Source organism: Macaca thibetana, chromosome 12 (assembly GCF_024542745.1).
Source record: "Macaca thibetana thibetana isolate TM-01 chromosome 12, ASM2454274v1, whole genome shotgun sequence".
In the NCBI taxonomy this organism is placed as follows: domain Eukaryota; kingdom Metazoa; phylum Chordata; class Mammalia; order Primates; family Cercopithecidae; genus Macaca; species Macaca thibetana.
Window position 1 is genome coordinate 26,533,884 of NC_065589.1, and position 21,707 is coordinate 26,555,590.

Here is a 21,707-nt window from a genome sequence, read left to right on the forward strand (position 1 = left end):
GTAACATTAGATGTCATTAAACAACAAAGAAAGAAATGAAACTATCCGTTGATTGACGTTTTCCTTCCTTCGATAAAGATTAATTCCAAAATTAAGGTGTAACTATTCCACTTTTAAACAACTTATAAATTTGTAATTATAAAAAAAACAAACAGAACACCAGGGAGCTGAAGAGCTCCTGTAATTTCAAAATACTACTCCTATCACAAAGTATATGATTTATACTATCCCATGGACTCCTCTCCTACACTGAGGAAAATGTAAGCTGAAAGTTTCTATTCTAAAAAAATAAAAGATGCTTAGGTTTAATAGTGAGTATCATCCAAGAGTCAATGTCCAGTAAGTTTCAAAAACCCTGAGGCAGGAATTAAGTACCAACTTCCTCCAGAAATTCCATGCGCTTCTCCCTGCTCTCTCCCCATTTCAACCACCAACCACAGCTCTTCCTTCTCCGTAGTACATATTCATTCCTCTCAGAGTTTGATGCTTTATTCTTTCCTAATTACTTGACTTTCCCTTGAGCATCAATAACATCAGGCCTATTCAATGTAAAGCAAGATAATCCCAAAATTGTTTAAGCAAATCCAAATGATCCCAAACTCTGTGAATCTACCCCCTCCACCTTCTTATTATGCAAAATCCTTTATTCATAGTGCTCTCCCTTGGTTCATTAATAACAGCTTAGAAAGTCCTAAAGATGTAAAGCAGTAATCAAACACCCAACATAGCTGACTACCTCTCATAAACTCCTAAAGATTCTATCTGTGATATCCAATTGACATGTCTTGGAAAAGGGCTAGAACAACCAATGGACAAGTATCCTACCCAGCCTTCCTACTGAAAAACATTCCAGATTCTCAGCATAAACTCCAGGCAATCTTTTCAGTGTCATCATCCATAAGTCAATAATAAAGGATCTACAAGAGATGTTCTGAAGTACCAACCTCCCTCTCGTATTTTCTGAAAGGTCACATTTTAGGCAAATTAAGCTAAGCGAGATACTTATAAAACTCATTCAGGTAAAAATTCCCAATGCATTAAAAAAATGGGATTATGAGAAAGTGACATTTCTGAGTGGCTGGGAAGCTGAGATCACAGTTCTTGACCTATTTATTTCTCTTTTAAACAACTGTTACTCGATGTGATTTTTACAATTTGAAAAAGATTAGAGGAAAAACCTACAGACCACAGTAGCTCAGAAGTTACTAATATACTGATTTTAGCAACATTGCATCAATTATTTAAAAGGTGGTTTTAACCGTTATACATTTTTAGCATTTCTTTCCAAAATTAGAATTAATCTCTTGATAACAAATTGATTATTAATCTCTCTCTCCTTCTCCAAGCTCATTTACCCTTAGCTGTTGGTATTTCATTCAAAAAGAAAAAAGTAGCCTTCTTGGGTCCCACAACCTCCTACAGATTACTGTGTCCTCTCTTTCTCTCCATCAGGAAGTCTTTCTCATCTAGGCATTGTAACCTGGCTTGCACACCACTACTCAACTGATTCTGTGTCCCCGAAGTCCTCAAACTGGACTACGAATTCCTAAAGACCTTTGCTAAGCTCACCTCTACTCGCCACTGTGCATCTGACTTGGGATTCTTTCCTCTCCAAGTCTTCTCTTCCTGTGCCTTCCAAGATGCATTTCTCCTAATTTTCTACCTTGCTGATTTTTGTTGGGGGATGGAGGTAGGAGCATTTGGTTTTGTTTTGTAACAGCCCTTTTTTATATGTCTAATTGTTCACTCATATGTTGGGGTTCTCTACTTAGTTCTCTCCTTCTCACCCAATGTGTTCTCCCAGACGATCTGACTCACTTGTCTTTCTGCCTCAATGAGGAGGACTCTCAAATCTGTGTGTTTAGACCTGACTTGTCTTCTGGGCTCTGCAACCGTTTCTAACTTCTCACTGAGTGACTATACCAGGATATCCAATAGATTTTCTCAATTTTAACTCTTGTGAAAACAAATGAATTATCTTTTCCACCTGCTCATTCTGTATTCCTTATCACATTGAATGGTGACATCATCTTTTCAGTCACCCAAGCTAGGATCCTGTTATCTTCAATTACTCTTTATTTTCCATCAATCACTCAAGTTCTAGCTACACCTTCTAAATGCCTTAAGAATAGATTCTCGTCTCCACTCTCTCCATCACTGCTTTAACTCTTAAGCCTTCAAGTGGGCCACTGAAAATTGTTTAATAATTACCCACTGCTGTAAAATCCAAATGACTGAATGTGGCATATAAGGTACTCACAACCTACCTACAATTTAACTTCTCTGTCACCTTTTCCATCATTTTCCCATACAGAACTTATACTGCAGCCAAAGGGATCCACATCCTAGCTCTTCATATTTTCAACCTTTTCCACATCATTTATTTTGCATGGCATGCTCTCCTTACAACATGCATCCCCTTCGTTCTTTTAGAACTCTGTCCGAATGCTCATTCCTCAGCAAAGCCTTCCTTAAGTCACCCACTTGCAAAAATCTTTTTCTTCTTATTCTCATGGTGTTTTCCAACCACGGTTTTAACTACTGGTTTTTTATCTCTGTACTTTTCTCACTCTTCTAGAGGGGTCCATAAAAGAAGTAAGCTTGGCTGGGCGCGGTGGCTCATGCCTGTAATCCCAACACTTTGGGAGGCCGAGGTAGACGGATCACGAGGTCAGGAGATCGAGACCATCCTAGCTAACATGGTGAAAACTCGTCTCTACTAAAAAAAAAAAAAAAAATTAGCCAGGCATGGTGGCGGGCGCCTGTAATCCCAGCTACTTGGGAGGCTGAGGCAGGAAAATGGTGTGAACCCGGGAGGCAGAGCTTGCAGTGAGCCAAGATCACGCCACTGCACTCCAGCCTGGGTGACAGAATGAGACTCCGCCTCAAAAAAAAAAAGAAGTAAGCTTATAGTATCTTTAGCATGTGGTCCATTATTAGTACTCAATAAATAAGTTTTTTTAAGTTTATATGTCCTAGTAAAGATACGTCTTTATACAGATAAGCCATATTAAAAGCTCTCCCCCACAAAACAAACTAATAAAAATCAAAGCTTGTGCTTGCAGCCACTTTGGAATATAAAAATGCCTGCATTTACGGCTTGTATCTGTCTGTTATTCCAAGAAACATTTATTAAAGATAAATACAACCTACCCTAGGTAAGTGTGCAAAATAGTATTAATAGAAGTTCTCTTTTTCTCCATAGTGAACCATTTTGGTAAGCTTTGAACTGGTCTGCTCCTACCTTTCCTACAAATGGCGTAAGGCTTTAGGTCTTCAAGTACACTTGCCAAAAAACACCAAAGGATTTTTATATCTGTAATTTATACTTCAGTACACTTAGCATGCTGCAGTACAGATGGTCCCTGGTTTATGATGGTTCAACTTACAATTTTTCTACTTTAGAATAGTGTGAAAGCGATACTCATTCAGTAGAACTCAGTAGGACACTTGCAATGTCGGACAGTGATATCAAGCTGCAGCTCCCAAGGGTAGACAACCTCTACAGTGCATTAGGCTGCCAAATGATTGTGCCCAACTGTAGACTAATGTAAGAGTTCTGAGCACATTTAAAATAGGTGAGGCTAAGCTATAACAATCGGTAGGTTAAGTGTAATAAATGCATTTTCAACTTATATTCTCAATTTAGATGGGTTTATAGGCATGTATCCCCATCATAAATTGAGGGGCATGAGTATTCAGAGTCAAATCTTCACATGTTAAGCCTCACATTTCTGATTTTAGAACAAAAGATTTTTTTCACTACTTAAAAGAATTAAAAGCATCAAAAAAACAGGCAGTTTCTTTCAAGTAGACGATCCCTCAAATCACAAGCCCCAATACGAACTTAAGTTAGTTACAGATGTTTCATGAAGTGAGTCAAAAGGGAGAATCTGTGGTCTCTCCAGCACACGCCCTATTACCCCCAAGCTGCCGAAGAGGGCCCTCTGCTCCTCTGTGAGCAACAGCTTGCCTAAAAAAGCTGCTTATAATCTTTTTTCAGTTTTGTGAGGCTCAGAGAAGCCTATGTCCTGCTCTCATCAACTGAATCCAGGACTGGAATATTCCTTTCTCCTTCAACCATGGTCTAGCCCTCACCTTCCTCAGCATAAGTCAGCTCTCTTGTCAACTTCCCCAGTTTACCTTAATCCAATCTCTGCCTTCCAATTCCTTTGGCCTAAGATTCAGAAGTACATTTTTTATATTTTCTGTATTTTAATTATTCTTTACTAATTTCACAGTATAACCTCTTTATCTGACCCCATGCTCCCTTTAATTATGAAATTTTTGAGAAATGTGGCAATAGAACACTTCTTCTCTAACAATGTTATTATAGAGTTCACACAAGCTCTCCTACTATTTTGATATAGAAAACGAAGAAAAGTGTTATTTACATACAATACAGGAGAAAATCCTGAAAAAATATAAAAGAGCCATCGCGGGGGCAATGGCACACACCTTTAGTCCCATCTACTCAGAAGGCTGAGGTGGGAGTTAAAGACCAGCCTAGGAACCTTTTTTTTTTTCTTTTTTTTTTTAAAGACAGGGTCTCACTCTGTCGCCCAGGCTGGAGTACAGGGGTGTGATCTTGGCTCACTCCAACCTCCGCCTCCCAGGTTCAAGCAATTCTCCCACCTCAACCTCCTGAGTAGCTGGGATTACAGACGTGTGCTACCATGCCCAGCTAATTTATGCATTTTTTGGTAGAGACAGGGTTTCACCATGTTAGCCAGGCTGGTCTTGAATTCCTGACCTCAAGTGATGCACCTGCCTCAGCTTCCCACAGTGCTGGGATTACAAGAGTGAACCACCGCACAACGGCCAAGAACTTGTCTTTATAAAAATTTTTAAAAACTAGCCGGGCATGGTGGCATGTGCCTGCAATCCCAGCTGTTCAGGAGACTGAGTTGGGAAGAGCGCTTGAGCACAGGAGTTTGAGGCTACAGTGAGCTATGATCACAACACTGCATTCCAGCATGGGTAACCAGCCTTCCTGTATTTTTTTTAAGTAACCTTCTTCCAGAAAAAAGAAAAGAAAGAAAACATTCTAACTTTATTTTTCCTTTTAAGAGCTCAGAATATTTTTACCTTTTGAAGTAAGAGAGGAAGATGTTATTCTTTCATTAAATGGAGCAAATGGGGCCTTTAGAGAATAAAGACATTTATTTAGGACTGGCCAATGATTGTAACTTTGCACTGAGCTCTCTTTCATTTAAAAGAAATAAGACTTGTTCATTCTTCCTCTCTCACCTGAAATAATCTCTGAAATCGAGGATTTGGGATTTTGGTGGTTGGAAACAAGTCTTCAAGGGTGTCTGTCTTCTCATCTTTCTTTGCCAAGCTCATGGAGTCAATCAAAGCATCAACAGCATTCAACTGTGCCTCTTAAAGATAGAGAAGCAGAAAGAAAAATGATTATTTTTTATTATTCTCCATGAAAACAAATGCTTTCTATGTAGAGTTATCCACAGCAATATTGGCAGGTTATACAGTCCTGGCCCTGCCAAAGTATTCTCTAGCTATGCACGCATTTAACTCAAGTCTTGGTTTTCTTATCCATGAAAAGATCGATTTAGAGTGATTGATTGATTAGGTTCCAGTTCTACCATTCAGTGAGCCTTTAACAATGGAGTATCAGATCAAAAGCAAGAGAGTTTGTTTCAGAGGAATACAGCCATATAAAAAACAATCCCTATATGGAGATTGGAACAAAATATTTAGTATTCATTGAGTTAATATTTTAAAAACTAGTAATTAGCTAAAGAAGAAAAACATTAAAAAGAAAAAATCTCTCTGGTAATGAAGCATAAGCATTTTAAGGACTAATATAACTTTTATCAGAGTACAGTACCTTAATAGGAAGACACCACTGGATCAGGGTGAGCTGATTCCTTCACAATCTACCAAGGCACAATAAGCTCTCTTCTCTCTCAATGCCTCCATGAAACTAATCACACCTGAGTACATGTCTTATTCTACTCCATTCAAACTCTCAAGTTCCATGAGAGCAGAAATATGACATCCTCTTTCCTTAGGTCTCTCCTAATACTAATAGAAAATAAGTGCTCCTCAATAAAAATCTACTCAGTCAATAAAAATGGCACAGCCCAAAGCAATATGGATGAAAGGCAATGCTCCCAAAGATAACTTCTGCCTAAACTACCGTGTGTAACTTTCATTTTGCTGATTTATACAGCAGTTCAGCTGCTGAACCTGAGGCACTATTTTTGGAACATCCACAGTCACCAGGCAAAAGGTGGAAGACAGTAAGCAGTTTCTAAAAAGTACATTATACTTCTATTCTGCACCTTTTCAAATATCTCTTTCGTACAGCTACAACAAAATAAAAGACCATACAGATATTTATCATGAGATATTTCTTTTCTACCTGTTTATGGACTTTTCAGGGGAGGTTTCAGGCAATGGCACAGCCAACACCATCTTGAACTTGCTAATTCAAGGCCCTCCCAGCAACAGGTAGGAGGCAGTGCTTGTACATGTGAACATTCAGTGATTTTTTATCTACTACTACAAGGTAGTAGGAGGCCAGATCATCCTGGCATTGCATCCCTACATAGACATCTACTGGGAAATACACGAAATAACTTTAATGGTCCATTTTTCCAATGGAGAAAATGTAAACAAATGCTAACTCACAGAAAATAGATAACAGAAGGTATTTAATGTTTTAGATACTGAGTGATTTATGTCAACAAAATAAACTATTAACAAAGTGGGTTTTTAAAAATATTCTGGGCTGGAAGTGATGGCTCATGCCCATAATTCCAACACTTTGGGAGGCTGAGATGTGAGGACTGTTTGAGCCCAGGAGTTTAAGACCAGTCTTGACAACATAGAGAGATTCCCTCTCTACAAACAATTTTAAAAATTAGCCAGCCATAGTGGCGCGTACCTGTAGTCCCAATTACTTGAGAGGCCGAGGCGGGAGGATTGCTTGAGCCAGAACTGGCTGTGTCCCCACCCAAATCTCAACTTGAATTGTATCTCCCAGAATTCCCACATGTTGTGGGAAAGACCCGGGGGGAGGTAAACAAATCAGAGGGGCTGTCTTTCTCGTGCTATTCTGATGATAGTGAATAAGTCTCTAGATTTATTCACTTCAGATCTGATGGGTTTATCAGGGGTTTCTACTTTTGCTTCTTCTTCATTTTCTTTTGCTGCCACCATGTAAGAAGTGCCTTTTGCCTCCCGCCAAGATTCTGAGGCCTCCCCAGCCTCTTTTTCTTCCCAGTATGTCTTTATCAGCAGAGTGAAAACAAACTAATACACAGGGAGTTTGAGCTATGATCATGCCACTGCCCTCCACCCAGGTGACAGAGTGAGACCCTGTATCAAATAAGTAAGTAATTAAATTAAATATTCTACTCATTTAAGTTTTGGAATTATCAAGAAGTAGAGACAGAGTAATACTGTAACACAGTGGCAACTTCCATACAATCAGGTCCATGCCTGCCTCCACCATGATGCAGACAGACTCATTTGTAGAAGGAAGGTAAAGATACAGGCCCTAGAGAACCAACTGATTCTTGGCCTGTTGATAGCACACTACTTCCACAGGGTCTAGCCAAAATAACAGAAAGAATTGAGTTCCGAAACCCACCTCACAATTCCCTAATCCTGCACTGATAGAGACAGTATATTTAAATTTATAAACTAAAACATCTACGCATCATTTGTTGTTCTCTTTGGTATGTTTTCTACTTCTGCCCCCTATTATATTTTATTACAATTGTTTTAAATGATAGACTCTCTGAAAGACTGGACCTGTGGCTGTAAGAATCATTCTGTATAGGACCCTGACATTTGCAGCCGGATGCTCAATAAGGGCCTTTCATACCAAGTCTGAAGTAACTCCTAAAAGCCAGAAATAAGTAACGACGAGACTTGGACTGTTGGTGCAAACTACAAAAACGGGGCAAAGAGAAAAGTTAATCTTCAGCACTGTCACTTTTCATTTCAAAGCTACATCAGACTTTACATAGAACACTGAAATCACAGGTTTGATACTACTCAGATTCACTTCAGCAGGGGCAAACTCTGCTCACAACTAGAGATGGACATCCATTACCATCAAGTTTTCCCCTAGGTACATGCTCCAAGGCAAAAACTGGACAGTGTTGGATGAGTTTAGGGCAAACCTATCCCTACTAGTGGAAAAACACCAAGTAAACCACCTTCATCATTACTGTGTGTAAGTGTATGATTGGAAATCCAACTAATTGAACCCTGTAAATACCTGGCCCCAACCAATAACTAGCAGACAGGTGATTTCCCAAGAACAGTGTGTGTAGAATAAATGAGTGATCTAAACGAAAACAAACTCACCAGTGGGAGCATATTTCTTACTGTTTTTCAAGGATGAAAACATGTATTGCCGCAAGTCTTCCATGAAAGGCAGCTGCACATACACTAAACACTAATGAGAAAGAAAAGGGGTAAATGCAGAAATGATCAAAGTAATGAAAAAATATAAAACTAATCCCAAATTCTGTGAAAGTAGCATAACAGAAAGATTTTAAACATCAGACAGCCCAATTCCGGCACATGAAAATTGAAGTGTTTTGATTTCTGCTATTGGCTGTTCACAACTGCAAACAGTATAAAGAATATTAAATATAAGAGAAATGCATAAAAGACAGGCTACTAAAGGATTGCTATAAATTGCATGACCAATACAACAGATGAGAAGACTGGGGTGCAGAAGGTTGACCTGGATGTCAAGACATGTGCCTTCTCTTTCCAGTTCTGCCACAGTAAATTCTCTGAGACAGAGGAAACGGTAAGGAATTTAGAACTGTATTTTACACAAGAGAGCCCTAAATAAACTGTATCACAAGGATCACAACAAAATCACATCCTCAACCTATATTCATAGTTCTCATTTGTAAAAATGGAGGTAATTTCTCTTTCTATTTGGTTCCAATAAGTCAAGAAGGATGAGAACCAAGAAAAGGCCATAGTGAACCTTTATGATTAGATTCTTTTAATCTAAAAAGATTTTCATAATACGGATTCTTATAATACTTTATAATTAAAAGATTCTTATATCATTTTTATAATGTATACTTCTTCCTCCAACTGAAAGTATGGTTCACAACACAGTATCAGCATTTTTTGAGAGAAACGGAGAATCGGTGCCCTGCCCCAGAACTACAGAATCAGGATCTGCATTTTAACAAGACCCCCAAGTAATTACCATGAACATTAGCAGCCGAGAAACACCGCTTAGACTAAATGAACTGAAGAAAAAAAAAAAAATTAAGACTTTGGGTTTTACCTCATAGTTATGCTTGATATGAGGAAAAGCCACACCGACTTGAGGATTAGCTCTTTTGTCATAAGCATATCGAACTATGGCCACCATGTCTAAATCCTCCAAAGCATGAATCAGGGAGGAAAGTGCAACTGCTGCTGCCTGGTAAGAAAGATGGATGTATTAACACATATTCAACATGTGAGAGTTTTCACAACAGAACTAAATACTTTACGACTGTTATCACTTTCTTTCCATTTTGTATTTTTTAGGTGCCCCCTTACTTTAAGGACGAACTGCACACATTTGCTTTTGATTACATTTACAGCAGCTATTCTGGGACTAACCTCATTAACTAAATCCTGTCTTACTGCTCCAACCTTCCTTCTCTAAATTTATCTTTACCCTAAAAATAAACTCATCTCAGCCCTCCTAAACAAAATCTTTTGTCTCTCCCACTCCATAAATTGCTATCAGTATCTTTCCTGTCGTTACCTCTAAATTTCATAAAATAATAGGCATGCTGTTTCCACTGCTTAGTGCATAACTATTCTTCAGTCTAGTCCAGCTACTGCCCCCACTTCCTTACTAAAATTATCCTCTGAAGTCACCCATCACCTCCTAATTGCCAACTCCTTGGTTCCTGATTTTTTTGTTTGACAGTAGCATCTCACCATTCTGCTGTTTCTATACTTTCTCCTTCCTTGGCTTCAGAAACAACATTCTCCCGATTGTTCTCTTTTCCCCAATTTGTAAATTCTACTTTAGGCCTTTCTCTCCTCCTCTCACTCTAAAACTCTACTTGGGGATTATTTCATCCAGTCCCACGAGTTGATGAATCAAAAATCTGTACATTCTTTTTTTTTTTCTGAGACAGAGTTTCGCTCTTGCTGCCCAGGCTGGAGTGCAATGGTGCGATCTTGGCTCACCGCAACCTCTGCCTCCCAGGTTCAAGCGATTTTCCTGCCTCAGCCTCCCAAGTAGCTGGGATTACAGGTACCCGCCACCACACCTGGCTAATTTTTTATTTTCTGTAGAGACGGGGTTTCTCCATTTTGGTCAGGCTGGTCTCGAACTCCTGACCTCAGGTGATCTGCCTGTCTTGGCCTCCCAAAGTGCTGGGATTACAGGCATGAGCCACCGTGCCAGGCCTGTACATTCATTTTTAAAATTCTCCTAAGATCTAGACTTAGATTGCCTACTAGCCGGTGGATATTTCAAACGGCATCCTCAGTTATCTCAAACTGTTCAGTATGAACGGTTCACATTCACCACGACAAGACTAAAACCTAAACTTACTATCTTTCCCCTACAATCTCCTCCTGGATTCCCTATTTCCATTAACATCATTGCCCAATCAACCAAACTGGAAACCCCAGTCTTTCATAATGCCACCACACCATTCTCATCTTTCACTTTTTTTTTTGAGACAGAGTCTCACTCTGTCCCCCAGGCTGGAGTGCAGTGGCACTATCTCGGCTCACTGCAGCTTCTGTGTCCCGTGTTCAAGCAATTTTTGTGCCTCAGTTTCCTGAGTAGCTGGAATTACAGGTATGCACCACCATGCCCAGCTAACTCTTTGTATTTTTAGTAGAGATGACGTTTTGCCATGTTGCCCAGACTGATCTCGAACTCCTGACCTTAAGTGATCCACCCACCTCGGCCTCTCAAAGTACTGGGCCTCATCCCTCACCTTTTAAGTGTTCACGAAACTCTACCAATTCTACCTCTACACTATCTCTCAAATCCATCTCTTCCCTCACAGCCTGCTCTGTTTACAGAGCTCATCATGTCACTCCCTTCCAGTGGTTCCTCTATTCTGGCCTTACTGAGCTATCAATGATTGGAGGCAGGTCTCATACTTGGCCTTTGCTCATACCATTTCCTGCTAGCTAGAATGCCCCCTTACTAATCTCTGGCTCTCCAGCTTCTAACCTTTTCTGAAGGCTTAGTAAATTGTTACCTTCTCCATTCCAGATTTACCTTAGTCAGCTCTCTCTCTCTCTCTGTAGAACTCCCCAAACACTATGTACTTTTCTCACTATCATGGTTAACCTTATCAAAGTTAAAAAACTATGACCTCTCAGCCATGCTGTTGTAAAAACAAAACAAACGAACAAAAAACCTATGACCCCAAGACCTGGCCATTAGAATCCTGTACAAATTTCACAACAGAATCATTACTTTTTCAGTTCAGTTCAAAGGCTATTTTACTCAGTGCCTGTTCTTTGCCAGGCACTGTCTTGAGCCCTGTGAAAAAGCAAAGATGAGTCCCTGACCTCACTTAACTAATACATTCTTTACTAGCAGAAATGAGCTATGTAGGGATGTAGCAAATACGGAACATGTATGTTCTAATAGTTAAGTCCCATAAGAAAGGGCTAAACACAATGAGAATCTGAGGAAGAGATTACTTTCAATTTGTTTGAAGTTTTTTTATTTATATGTCTTTGATAACACCAATTAGGATGTTTAAAAGAAGGAAGGGGCCAGGCATGGTGGCTCACACCTGCAATGGGAGGCCGAGGGGGGGCGCATCGCCTGAGGTCAGGAGTTCAAGACCAGCTTGGCCAACATGGTGAAACCCCGTCTCTACTAAAAATACAAAAAGTAGCCGGGCGTGGTGGCGGGCATCTATAATCCCACCTACTTGGGAGGCTGAGACAGGAGAATCACTTGAACTCGGGAGGCAGAGGTTACAGTGAGCCGTGATCACACCACTACACTCCAGCCTGGACTATAAAGAGCCAAACTCCGTATCAGAAAAAAAAAAAAAGGAAGGATGGGGCTGTGAATGACTGCTACATGGTAAGACAGTACTACACCTGTGTATAACTCAACTAAAGCTCCATTTCCTTCCTTTCTTTTCCCCCCTTGTTTTCTACACACAGTGCAAATCGGCACATAAAAGTATAGATTCTCAACACAAAAAATTATATGCTAATGACCAGAGAAAACTGTAAGAGGGAATTATCCAAAGAATCAGAATATTTGAGCTAAAAAACAACAGTATTGATCTAGTTTAACAACCCACATGTACATCTGACTGGGGGTGATAAAGACCTTTCTTGTAAACTTATAGAAATGGGGATCTGACCATCTTACAAGAAAACAATCCAGTGAGGACAGTGATTCTTGTTGACAAAATAATTCTTCATCTTCAACAAAAACCATTACCTGCTGTTTCCAGTTCACCCCTCTAATATGAAGCAGAGTTTAATTTCTATTCTACAGGATAATTCTCCAAATGCATGAAGAGTGCTATTATGTCTGTCATCCCTCCTACACTTGCCTACCTACACAAGTCTCCTCCAGGCAATTTTTTTTTTAACTGGAAGTCCTCATATGACATCGTTTCCTTACTCCCTTGCTTATCTCATAAGCTCCAATTAGATCTTCTCATTTTTTGACTACATCAAAAACTGACACTAGACAGTATCCCTTTGCCATTAGGAGGTAAATTTTTTTTTCTTGAGTTACCTCAAAGTGATCCTATGATATACAGAAATTAGTGTTTGTATAAGGCCAGATTCGAATTATGCAATCCACAAGGCTGCCCTTAGCTAGCAAGTCTACATAATTACCCAACATGTGTGTCTCAACACAGCTTTGTGATTCCTCACTGCATACCTAGCAAGTCTCATGAAGTGATCAGAATGTTCTTTGTGTAATGAGACAGTAAGTGGAAGTTAAAACTTCAGCAGAAGCCAGGAATGGTGGCGCACACCTATAGTCCCAGCTATCTGGGAAACAGAGGCAGGAGAATTGCTTGAGCCCAGGGGTTCCAGGCCAGCCTGGGAAACATAGTGAGACCTTGTCTCTTAAAAAAACAAAACAAAATAAAACTTCAGCTAAGTTGTGGTTTGACAGTATATACCAGACTTCCATGATTCCCAACAGGATTTGACTCAAGAGAAATCCATGAACTAGGATTCTCAAACTTGAAGATTCATATATGCTAATATTCTGCTCTAATAATTCATTCAGAACAGTGTAGAAGCCAAACATTTTCTTCCCTTAACTGTTTTGAGATAATAATGGCATAGTCATTCACTACATCAGCAACCAGCTACCTTCCAGAAGTGAGGAGAAAAAGAGAACTATACTAGTTATACCACCACCCTACCCCCACCTCATACAAAAAATATTCTTCTACATCCAGTTTATTAATTGCAAATGTAAATACTTCAGGATCTTGGAAACCTGCTTAAGCTGCCTTAAACAGATAGTAGACTGCACACTTCCAGTTAAAATCAACATCTCCAACAGTTAGTTCTAACTTGGAGATCAAATAGAAAATATTTACAGAAAGAGCAGATATGAGTGCAGAATGCAGCAGTCATGGGCTGTTAGCGAGAGCAAAACCAGCCTAAAAACAAAGTATCTTGGGGAGGCAGGAAAAGAGTGCTGAGAGAGGAATAGAGAAAAGACACATTTCCTCAATGACGAAAGCAGTCTAGTGAGTCACTGAAGTGCACATCCAGGATGCTTATGACAACACAAAATGTCAACCTGACCCCAACCCTCCTTAACAATTGACTGTGAAATTCCCATACTTAAATGCAGTTGTTCAAAATGTTTTTAATACTTCCTTGGTCTCCATGTCCTCGGGTCTTGTGCCCATGCTAACACAAATTCATTTACCATATCTCCATTTTCAGTTAAAGATTAGTGGATTTTCCCACTCCTATTGCAAGAATTCATGTCATTTTAAACTATAAAGCGCCAAACAACTCATTTTCACAGACTTACAATTCAATTCTGCAGCACTACCTCAAAGACGTGCTGCCAACTCACCTCATCATCTCTTGCTGCAAAGACCTTTAGAACTTGATTTCCCATGAAGAATCTTCTCTGAACCTACAAGAGAGGAAAAGAATTGGTTTTGATCCAAAATAAGTAACATGTATAACCATAATGCAACACATTGCTAAGAAATTCCATTCAAAATCCTCTTACTGAAAAACATCCAGATACTAATAACATCTTAAAACCTGCATTTTAATTCAATTCAACACAACAAATATCTGAGCATCTAGCATACGTCCAACATTGAGTACTATAAACACAACAGTGAACAGAATATAATCTTGCCCTTGAGGAGCTTCGATAGATAAATATGAAATTAACTGCAGTACAGTATTACAGTCCAGGTTACACGGTGCTGTAAGAGCACATAAGGAGGGCAATAAGCCTGGTCATGAGGGATTAGGGAAGGTTTCTGCAAATGGTGACACCTAAGTTGAGATTTAAAAGGACAAAGAGGAACTAAGAGAAAAGTCTGGGCACAAGCGTTCCAGAGAAAACAGTAAGAATCAAAGTCTGGAGTGCTGTAAAAGCATGGTACATTTGGAGAATAGCTCTTGGAGTAGTACAGTGCCACTGTGTGAGGGGAAAGGTGAAAAATTAGATTAGTGAGATTAGCAAAGATCAGACGATAAAGTCTAAGAACAAAGCTAAGTGGTTTGCATTTCCTCCTAAGAGTAGCAACGAGGCACTGATGAACAGTAGAGGCCTGAATGAAGAATTAGAGGGGAAGGGCTGAAAGAGAAATTAAATCAAAAATGAGTACTGCATGTCTCTCCCCCCACCCGCTTAAATTCAATTAACTTATCTAGCACAGTATCAAGAGGGGTCAAGACAGCTCTACTAATATCAGATTAGAAAATGAGTACTGAAGAGTTCTGAAAATCATAACCACCTGCACTTATCTATCAAGATGAACTTTGTCTCATCTATGAAATCTGGAGCCTGGGGTTTATTTTTAAGAACATGCCATGTGCTGTATTGGGCAATGTTTCTCACGTATTTGTTATGCCCTCTCACCTCTAGAGTTGAGATATTATGAGCACTTTCACCATAATACCAGCTCAAGAAGACTGAGTCTCAAAGGGATGAGGATTAGGCCCATATAATTCAAATACCCCTCATCTCCACTTCCATTCCCCATTCAAAAACCATCCTATATTTTTAGTTTACTATGCTCATATAGATTTACTTAATGGCTCTGAACCTCAATTTCCTAATGTATAAAATACATACCATGGCAACATTAACCCCCAGACTACATTTCAGAAAGATTAAAAGTGAAATAAGGCCGGGCACAGTGGCTCACGCCTATAATCCCAGCACTTTGGGAGGTTGAGTTGGGCGGATCACCTGAGGTCAGGAGTTTGAGACTAGCCTGATCAACATGAAGAAACCCATCTCTATTAAAAATACAAAATTAGCCAGGCGTGGTGGCACACGCCTGTAATCCCAGCTACTTGGGAGGCTGAGGCAGGAAAATCGCTTAAACCCGGGAGGCGGAGGTTGTGGTGAGCTGACATCATGCCATTGCACTCCAGCCTGGGCAACAAGAGCAAAACTCCATCTCAAAAAAAAAATAAAATAAAATAAGTGAAATAAATATACCTTACAAACAAAATGACCAATCAAAAGCACACCATTTCAAGTAACAGCTAGGAAAAAGCTCATTCATTTTGTTCACAACTGTACCTGAGAAGATTTACAAAATCCCAAAACAGAGAAGCACTTCCCCTCCGATTTATATTTCATTTGTTCCTCATCCACTTTAGAGAAAGGAACTATATCACTTCCATAGCGGAACCCTGGAGAAAAAGGGAAGAGCATCTGTTAAGCATATGGGGCCTCATTTTCTACAAGCTGAAATTAGCTCTATGCATACATTAACAATACACGCACACGCCAGACCAAGCCTCCATCTTCTATTCCCTGGAATCAGATTACTGCCCCTTGTGATCAATGGTGAAAAAGCAGCAGCAGATACACAAACCACATATACAATATAGAGACGATTAAAATCTAATTACATTTTTAAAGCAGCATATTTTGCAATCTAGTTACCTTAATGATTACCCAGCCTAAAAGAAAAAATCTGGCAAACGTAACGTACTAGTTATCCTCCAAAGATAAACTATAGTTGACTGAAGTACAGCATGACTTGTAAACATAAGAACACATTATTCAGAAACCTAGAGACCTACAGAGAAAAATGCCAACAGGAAATTTTCAGAACAAAATGTTCTCAAAAACGCATGCTGGAGATATGCAATGCCTGACAGAAGCTAAAACTCTTGTTTGGAAATATCTAATTGATAAGTTGTATATTTTTCTATATTTAAATTTCTTTTATTTCTGGGATTTAATTGTATTTTTTTCTTTTTAATTGCATAGGATATTTACATAAATATAGGCTCTTGGCTTCTTGAAAAAAAAGAAAAAGAGAGTTCAACCCTGTTCTGTAGCCTGTATTCTATGGAAAATCACGCCCTTTCAATACACAGTATATGTTTTGTGGGAAGAAGGAGCATCAAAATCCAAGGATTCTGGCCTTGGATAAATGCAAAGGAAAAGCACATGCATCTTTACTCCAAGACACAATAAAACTTTCATATCCAGGGACAGATTCTGGATCTAGTATTAGTCTGTTGATGACATCTATTTTATTAAAAAGAAACACATTTTTAGGCTGGGCACGGTGGCTCACACCTGTAATCCCAGCACTTTGGGAGGCCAAGGCAGGTGGATCACAAGGTCAGGAGATTGAGACCATCCTGGCTAACACAGTGAAACTCCGTCTCTACTAAAAATCCAAAAAAAATTAGCCAGACATGGTGGCATGCGCCTGTGGTTCCAGCTACTCAGGAGGCTTAGGCAGGGGAATCGCTTGAACCCCGGAGGTGGAGGTTGCAGTGAGCTGAGATCGCACCACTGCACTCCAGCTTGGGTGACAGAGCAAGACTCCATCTCAAAAAAGAAACACATTTTTATTTCCATTTATGTCTTTTTTAAAAAGCTAGTGACAAAACCAAAAATTCCAACAAAAATTAACAGGGAAATGTATGGCACATGATTAAGACTGGTACCTAAACCAAATGTTTGTCTTAACTGATCTCTGTCATCAGTCATCTTCTTACTTGAATCGTGTGAATCGTGTAACTTGTAACAAACATTCTAACTAAAACTGTTTTATATTTTCTTGTTCATTTACTTAAAGGGCATATAACTACAACTTTTGTACATTGTATACTTAGAACAGACTACAACATTTAACCATATTCCTTTGCACACATGTGTATACTGGTACCTTGGCTCAAGAAAAAAAAACACACACACACACACACAAAACCGCTAGCTGATTAGGGGCTGGAAATTGGAGGATAGGCAAAGAAAGTAAGCTGGTAACCACAAAAAGGTACAGGAGAAAAGATTCACTTCTACCCTCTTTGAACCCAAGCAGTTTTTAACTCTTCCCTCTCCATTGCCCCAGCAATAAATTTCCTTTTTGCCTAAGATAACCAGGGATGCCTTCTTTGCTAACAACCAAAAGAACTGGCATTCATCCTCGTCGCTAGGTCCTTCTCCTTCCAATCCACCCTACAACCAGTTTGAGTCATATTAATCTTCCTAAAACATAGCCCCAATGGTTCCTCAAAACCGTAAGTGGCTCCACGTTGTTTTCAAGGTTATGCATAAACTCTTAGCCTATTATCCAAAGCCCTTCACTACTCAGTCCAAATTCAGAATAGTATGCAGACACAGACTCTGAAGCAGTACAGGCCTAGATCCAAGTCCTGCTAGTTGAGAGCCCTGTGGCTTTGAATATGTGAATGAGTATCTTTCAGCCTCAGTTCCCTTATCTATAAAATGGAAATAACAAAGAATGCCTGCTTTATAAGATGGTCGTTGATGATTAAAAGAGAAAATGCAGGCTGTCCATTAGATGCTACCCGCAAGTACTAACCTGTACATGCTCAATACACCAACCCAACTGGACTACTTAGTATCTCTGAGAAGTCCCCCTACTTTCCTGGTCTTGTGCCTTTAATCATGCTATTCTTCCTACTATGAGCCAGTCATTATACCAGGATCACATGATTAACCAATGATGGAACCATGATTCTAACCCAGGTTTGATTCCAAAATTCATGTTCTATGCTACAGAACTGAACTCAGTAATTAGTAGAAATTGTAGGGTATTAATTACATTCTATACATAATCCATCAGGAGAAAGGAAGGAATCATAATCACCACCACCTTTAAACAACCCCCTCCCCTCCAGCACACACAAACATACACGGTAAGATGAAATACAGTGTCACAGAGGAAAAGAATTATTTTCAAGACTTGCAAATCAAAACTATACTGGGTAGTGAATAGCCTGGCAAAATATTTATTTAAGGACTCTGGTTTCTATCTTAACCATCATCTGGTATCTTAATAATTTTAGGTCTTGAACATACAGATATCCTCAGCTAGTTTCTAAGTCCTCTGGATAAAGATGCCATCTAGACACACTATTCAATCCAAATGGGTATAATAAAGGAATACAATTTTTTAAAAAATCCTATTTAATATGAAGCAATATAATAAATGCAAATAATTTTCAGCCCCTGGTATGATATAAAACCTGAAGTTGGCACTTACAAGAATCATCACCATGAAAGTCAAAAATAAAATTAAAAAACCTTAGTTCAGCCATATTAAACATTCTCCTAGCTAGTGAGTTTCAAACTTTAAAATAAAGCCAAGTATTATCACTTAAGACATTTAAAACTCAGAGATGGAACACCCAAGCGTAATCCTGAGAACCAACCTGCCTAAGACCTAACAAATGAGCTAAAGGACCTAGGGTCTCATTATCCTTTCAAACTGTTCTATCTCTATAACTCAAAGACGTAACTTTAAACAAATAATAATACAAACTCCAGCTGGCATCGTATCATGTTAAAGAAAATGTCTTTCAGGCAACAGTGAAAACTCTTTCTTACTGACATACCTTGAATAATATCCTCTTTTAAAACTTCAGTTTCATCATCATCATTTAAGCAATAAACTGTTTCTTTTTGAATATCTTCTTTTTTCAGGGTTTTTGCATCCACAACTGTCCAAGTCTTTTTAACTCTCTCCTGTAGAATCTTACATTCCAAAACACAAAGGGAAAACAAGGAAAGTTGGGATTCCGATTGATAGAAGATGAAAAATCTAATACACCCTTTGGCACAGACAAAAATCCAGAACAATTACTCTAGCTACATTATTTTGTCTGCTCATGCCTATTATGAAATTTTTAGTCTATTTCATAACAAAATATACTGGATAACTTTCTCCACATTTCATTTTCTCCCAAAGGTAATCCACAAATATTTACGTTCACACTTTCTATACAAAACCTCACACTGTCCAATATTTTTATTTATTTTATTATTATTATTTTTTGAAGGCCGGGCGCAGTGGCTCAAGCCTGTAATCTCAGCACTTTGGGAGGCCGAGACAGGCGGATCACGAGGTCAGGAGATCGAGACCATCCTGGCTAACACGGTGAAACCCCGTCTCTACTAAAAAATACAAAAAACTAGCCAGGCGAGGTGGCGGGCGCCTGTAGTCCCAGCTACTCGGGAGGCTGAGGCAGGAGAATGGCGTAAACCCGGAAGGCAGAGCTTGCAGTGAGCTGAGATCCGGTCACTGCACTCCAGCCTGGGCGACAGAGCGAGACTCCGTCTCAAAAAAAAAAAAAAAAAAAAAATTATTTTTTTTGAGATGGAGTCTCGCTCTGTCGCCCAGGCTGGAGTGCAGTGGCACGATCTTGGCTCACTGCAAGCTCCACCTCCTGGGTTCACGCCATTCTCCTGCCTCAGCCACCGGAGTAGCTGGGACTACAGGTGCCCACCACCATGCCTGGGTAATTTTTTGTATTTTTAGTAGAGACAGGGTTTCACCGTGTTAGCCAGGATGGTCTCGACCTCCTGACCTCATGATCCGCCCACCTCGGCCTCCCAAAGTGCTGGGATTACAGGCATGAGCCAACACGCCCGGCCTATTTATTTAACTTTTATTTTTTGAGACAGAGTCTTGCTCTATTGCTCAGGTTGGAGTGCAGGTTGGTGTGATCTTGGCTCACTGCAACCTTCGCCTCCCGGGATTAAGCGATACTCATGCCTCAGAAACCCAAGTAGCTGGGACTACAGATACACATCACCATGCCTGACTATTTTTGTATTTTTAGTAGAGACAGGGTTTTGCCATGTTGACCAGGCTGGTTTCAAACTCGTGGCCTAAAGTGATCTGCCCACCTCAACCTCTGAAAGTGCTGGGATTACAGGCATGAGTCACTGCACCCAGGCAGACTGTCTAATAAAAAGAGGACTATACATTTTATCATAGTTTTCAATAGAAAAAAAAGAAGCAATATAACTGTGTCAGAAATCAACAAAGAAATTTGAAAAGGAGGCCAAAATAAGAAAGGGGGGAGACTGTATTCACATTCTTAGGGACACTATTCTAGGCTTTGATGGAAGCTGAAATAAATAAAGAACTACCCCAAGGTTCTCAAGGATATAGCATGTATTTTGGAATTAAGCTCTTTAATACACAAAGAAAAAAACTGAATACATAAAAACATGTTTTTGTATATTTATTTTATGTCTAAAACGTTCCTTTGTATTTTGAACACTTAAAGGGAAAAGGCAAGGAGGCTCATATGGAGGCACCAATCAGATTCCTACTCAAACTAGAATTTCATCAAATAATCACCAAAAGCAATTCATTTTTTAAAGTGTGCTATTGTAAATAAATGTACATATATTATAAAATGCAATTTTACAGTAACAAAACTTCTTTTACATTTCACAGATGTTATTACTATCAGATCATTCATAACTAAATTAGGTGTGACTGAAGCTCTAAAACTGAACTTAACTTTGGTGCATTATCTACATTTCTGCTACAATACTACAATAACACAGCTTAATGCATTTCACTTTCTTTCTTTTCAAAGAAAGAGAGAGGCCTAGAACTTATGATTAACAATCAATTACCAATGGAGAGAAAGTAAAAGAGGAGGGAATCAAACTCTATTATAGGCAATTTTTTAAACTTCCTCTCCTAGCCTGCCTTTTACACAAAAAGCTAAACACAGAGATTAAATGAGCAGGGAGAACAACTAGAAAAGCAGCAATTATAGTTCCGAGTAACACACACACGAATGGTCTGTTCCTTATATACACATATTTATCTGCCTGGCAACATTTCTGTTAAAAATGTGTACCTGCCACTTACCGATTTATAGGCTGCAATCCTTATAGACAAATTGGAGCCAATGGTCAGTCGGCAGGGCCAGTGAATGGAATGCCTCTCAATTTTCTTGAAGACACACAGTTTTCTCAGACTCTCACTTAAAAAAAAATATAAAATGAAAGCAACAATTTTTAAATGTTAACTTGTTCTGGATGATGCATTTGATTTTCTAGAATGAGAAGCGAGCTGTTGTTAATTATAAAGAGAGAAACAGCAGGGGATGGCAGGAAAACAACCACCACAAGTTGGGAGATAGCCAGGGCATGAATGAGTTGGCTTAGAAGGAAATAGGAGCTACATTACTAACAGGTGAAAATGAACAGCTCTATCTTC

General features: G+C 39.3%; 1 protein-coding gene across 1 annotated transcript in view; it reads right to left on the reverse strand.

Moving 5' to 3' along the window:
- The window catches only part of XRCC5 (X-ray repair cross complementing 5), a 107,494-nt gene that overhangs the window by 68,820 nt on the left and 16,967 nt on the right, over nucleotides 1-21,707 (reverse strand). The window contains exons 7-13 of the mRNA XM_050751263.1: nucleotides 21,357-21,471; nucleotides 19,078-19,216; nucleotides 15,773-15,885; nucleotides 14,072-14,134; nucleotides 9,299-9,436; nucleotides 8,347-8,437; nucleotides 5,251-5,384 (exon numbers count right to left, since the gene is read on the reverse strand). Of these exons, the coding sequence (XP_050607220.1) occupies nucleotides 5,251-5,384; nucleotides 8,347-8,437; nucleotides 9,299-9,436; nucleotides 14,072-14,134; nucleotides 15,773-15,885; nucleotides 19,078-19,216; nucleotides 21,357-21,471 (793 nt within the window). The remainder of the gene's footprint in view (nucleotides 1-5,250; nucleotides 5,385-8,346; nucleotides 8,438-9,298; nucleotides 9,437-14,071; nucleotides 14,135-15,772; nucleotides 15,886-19,077; nucleotides 19,217-21,356; nucleotides 21,472-21,707) is intronic.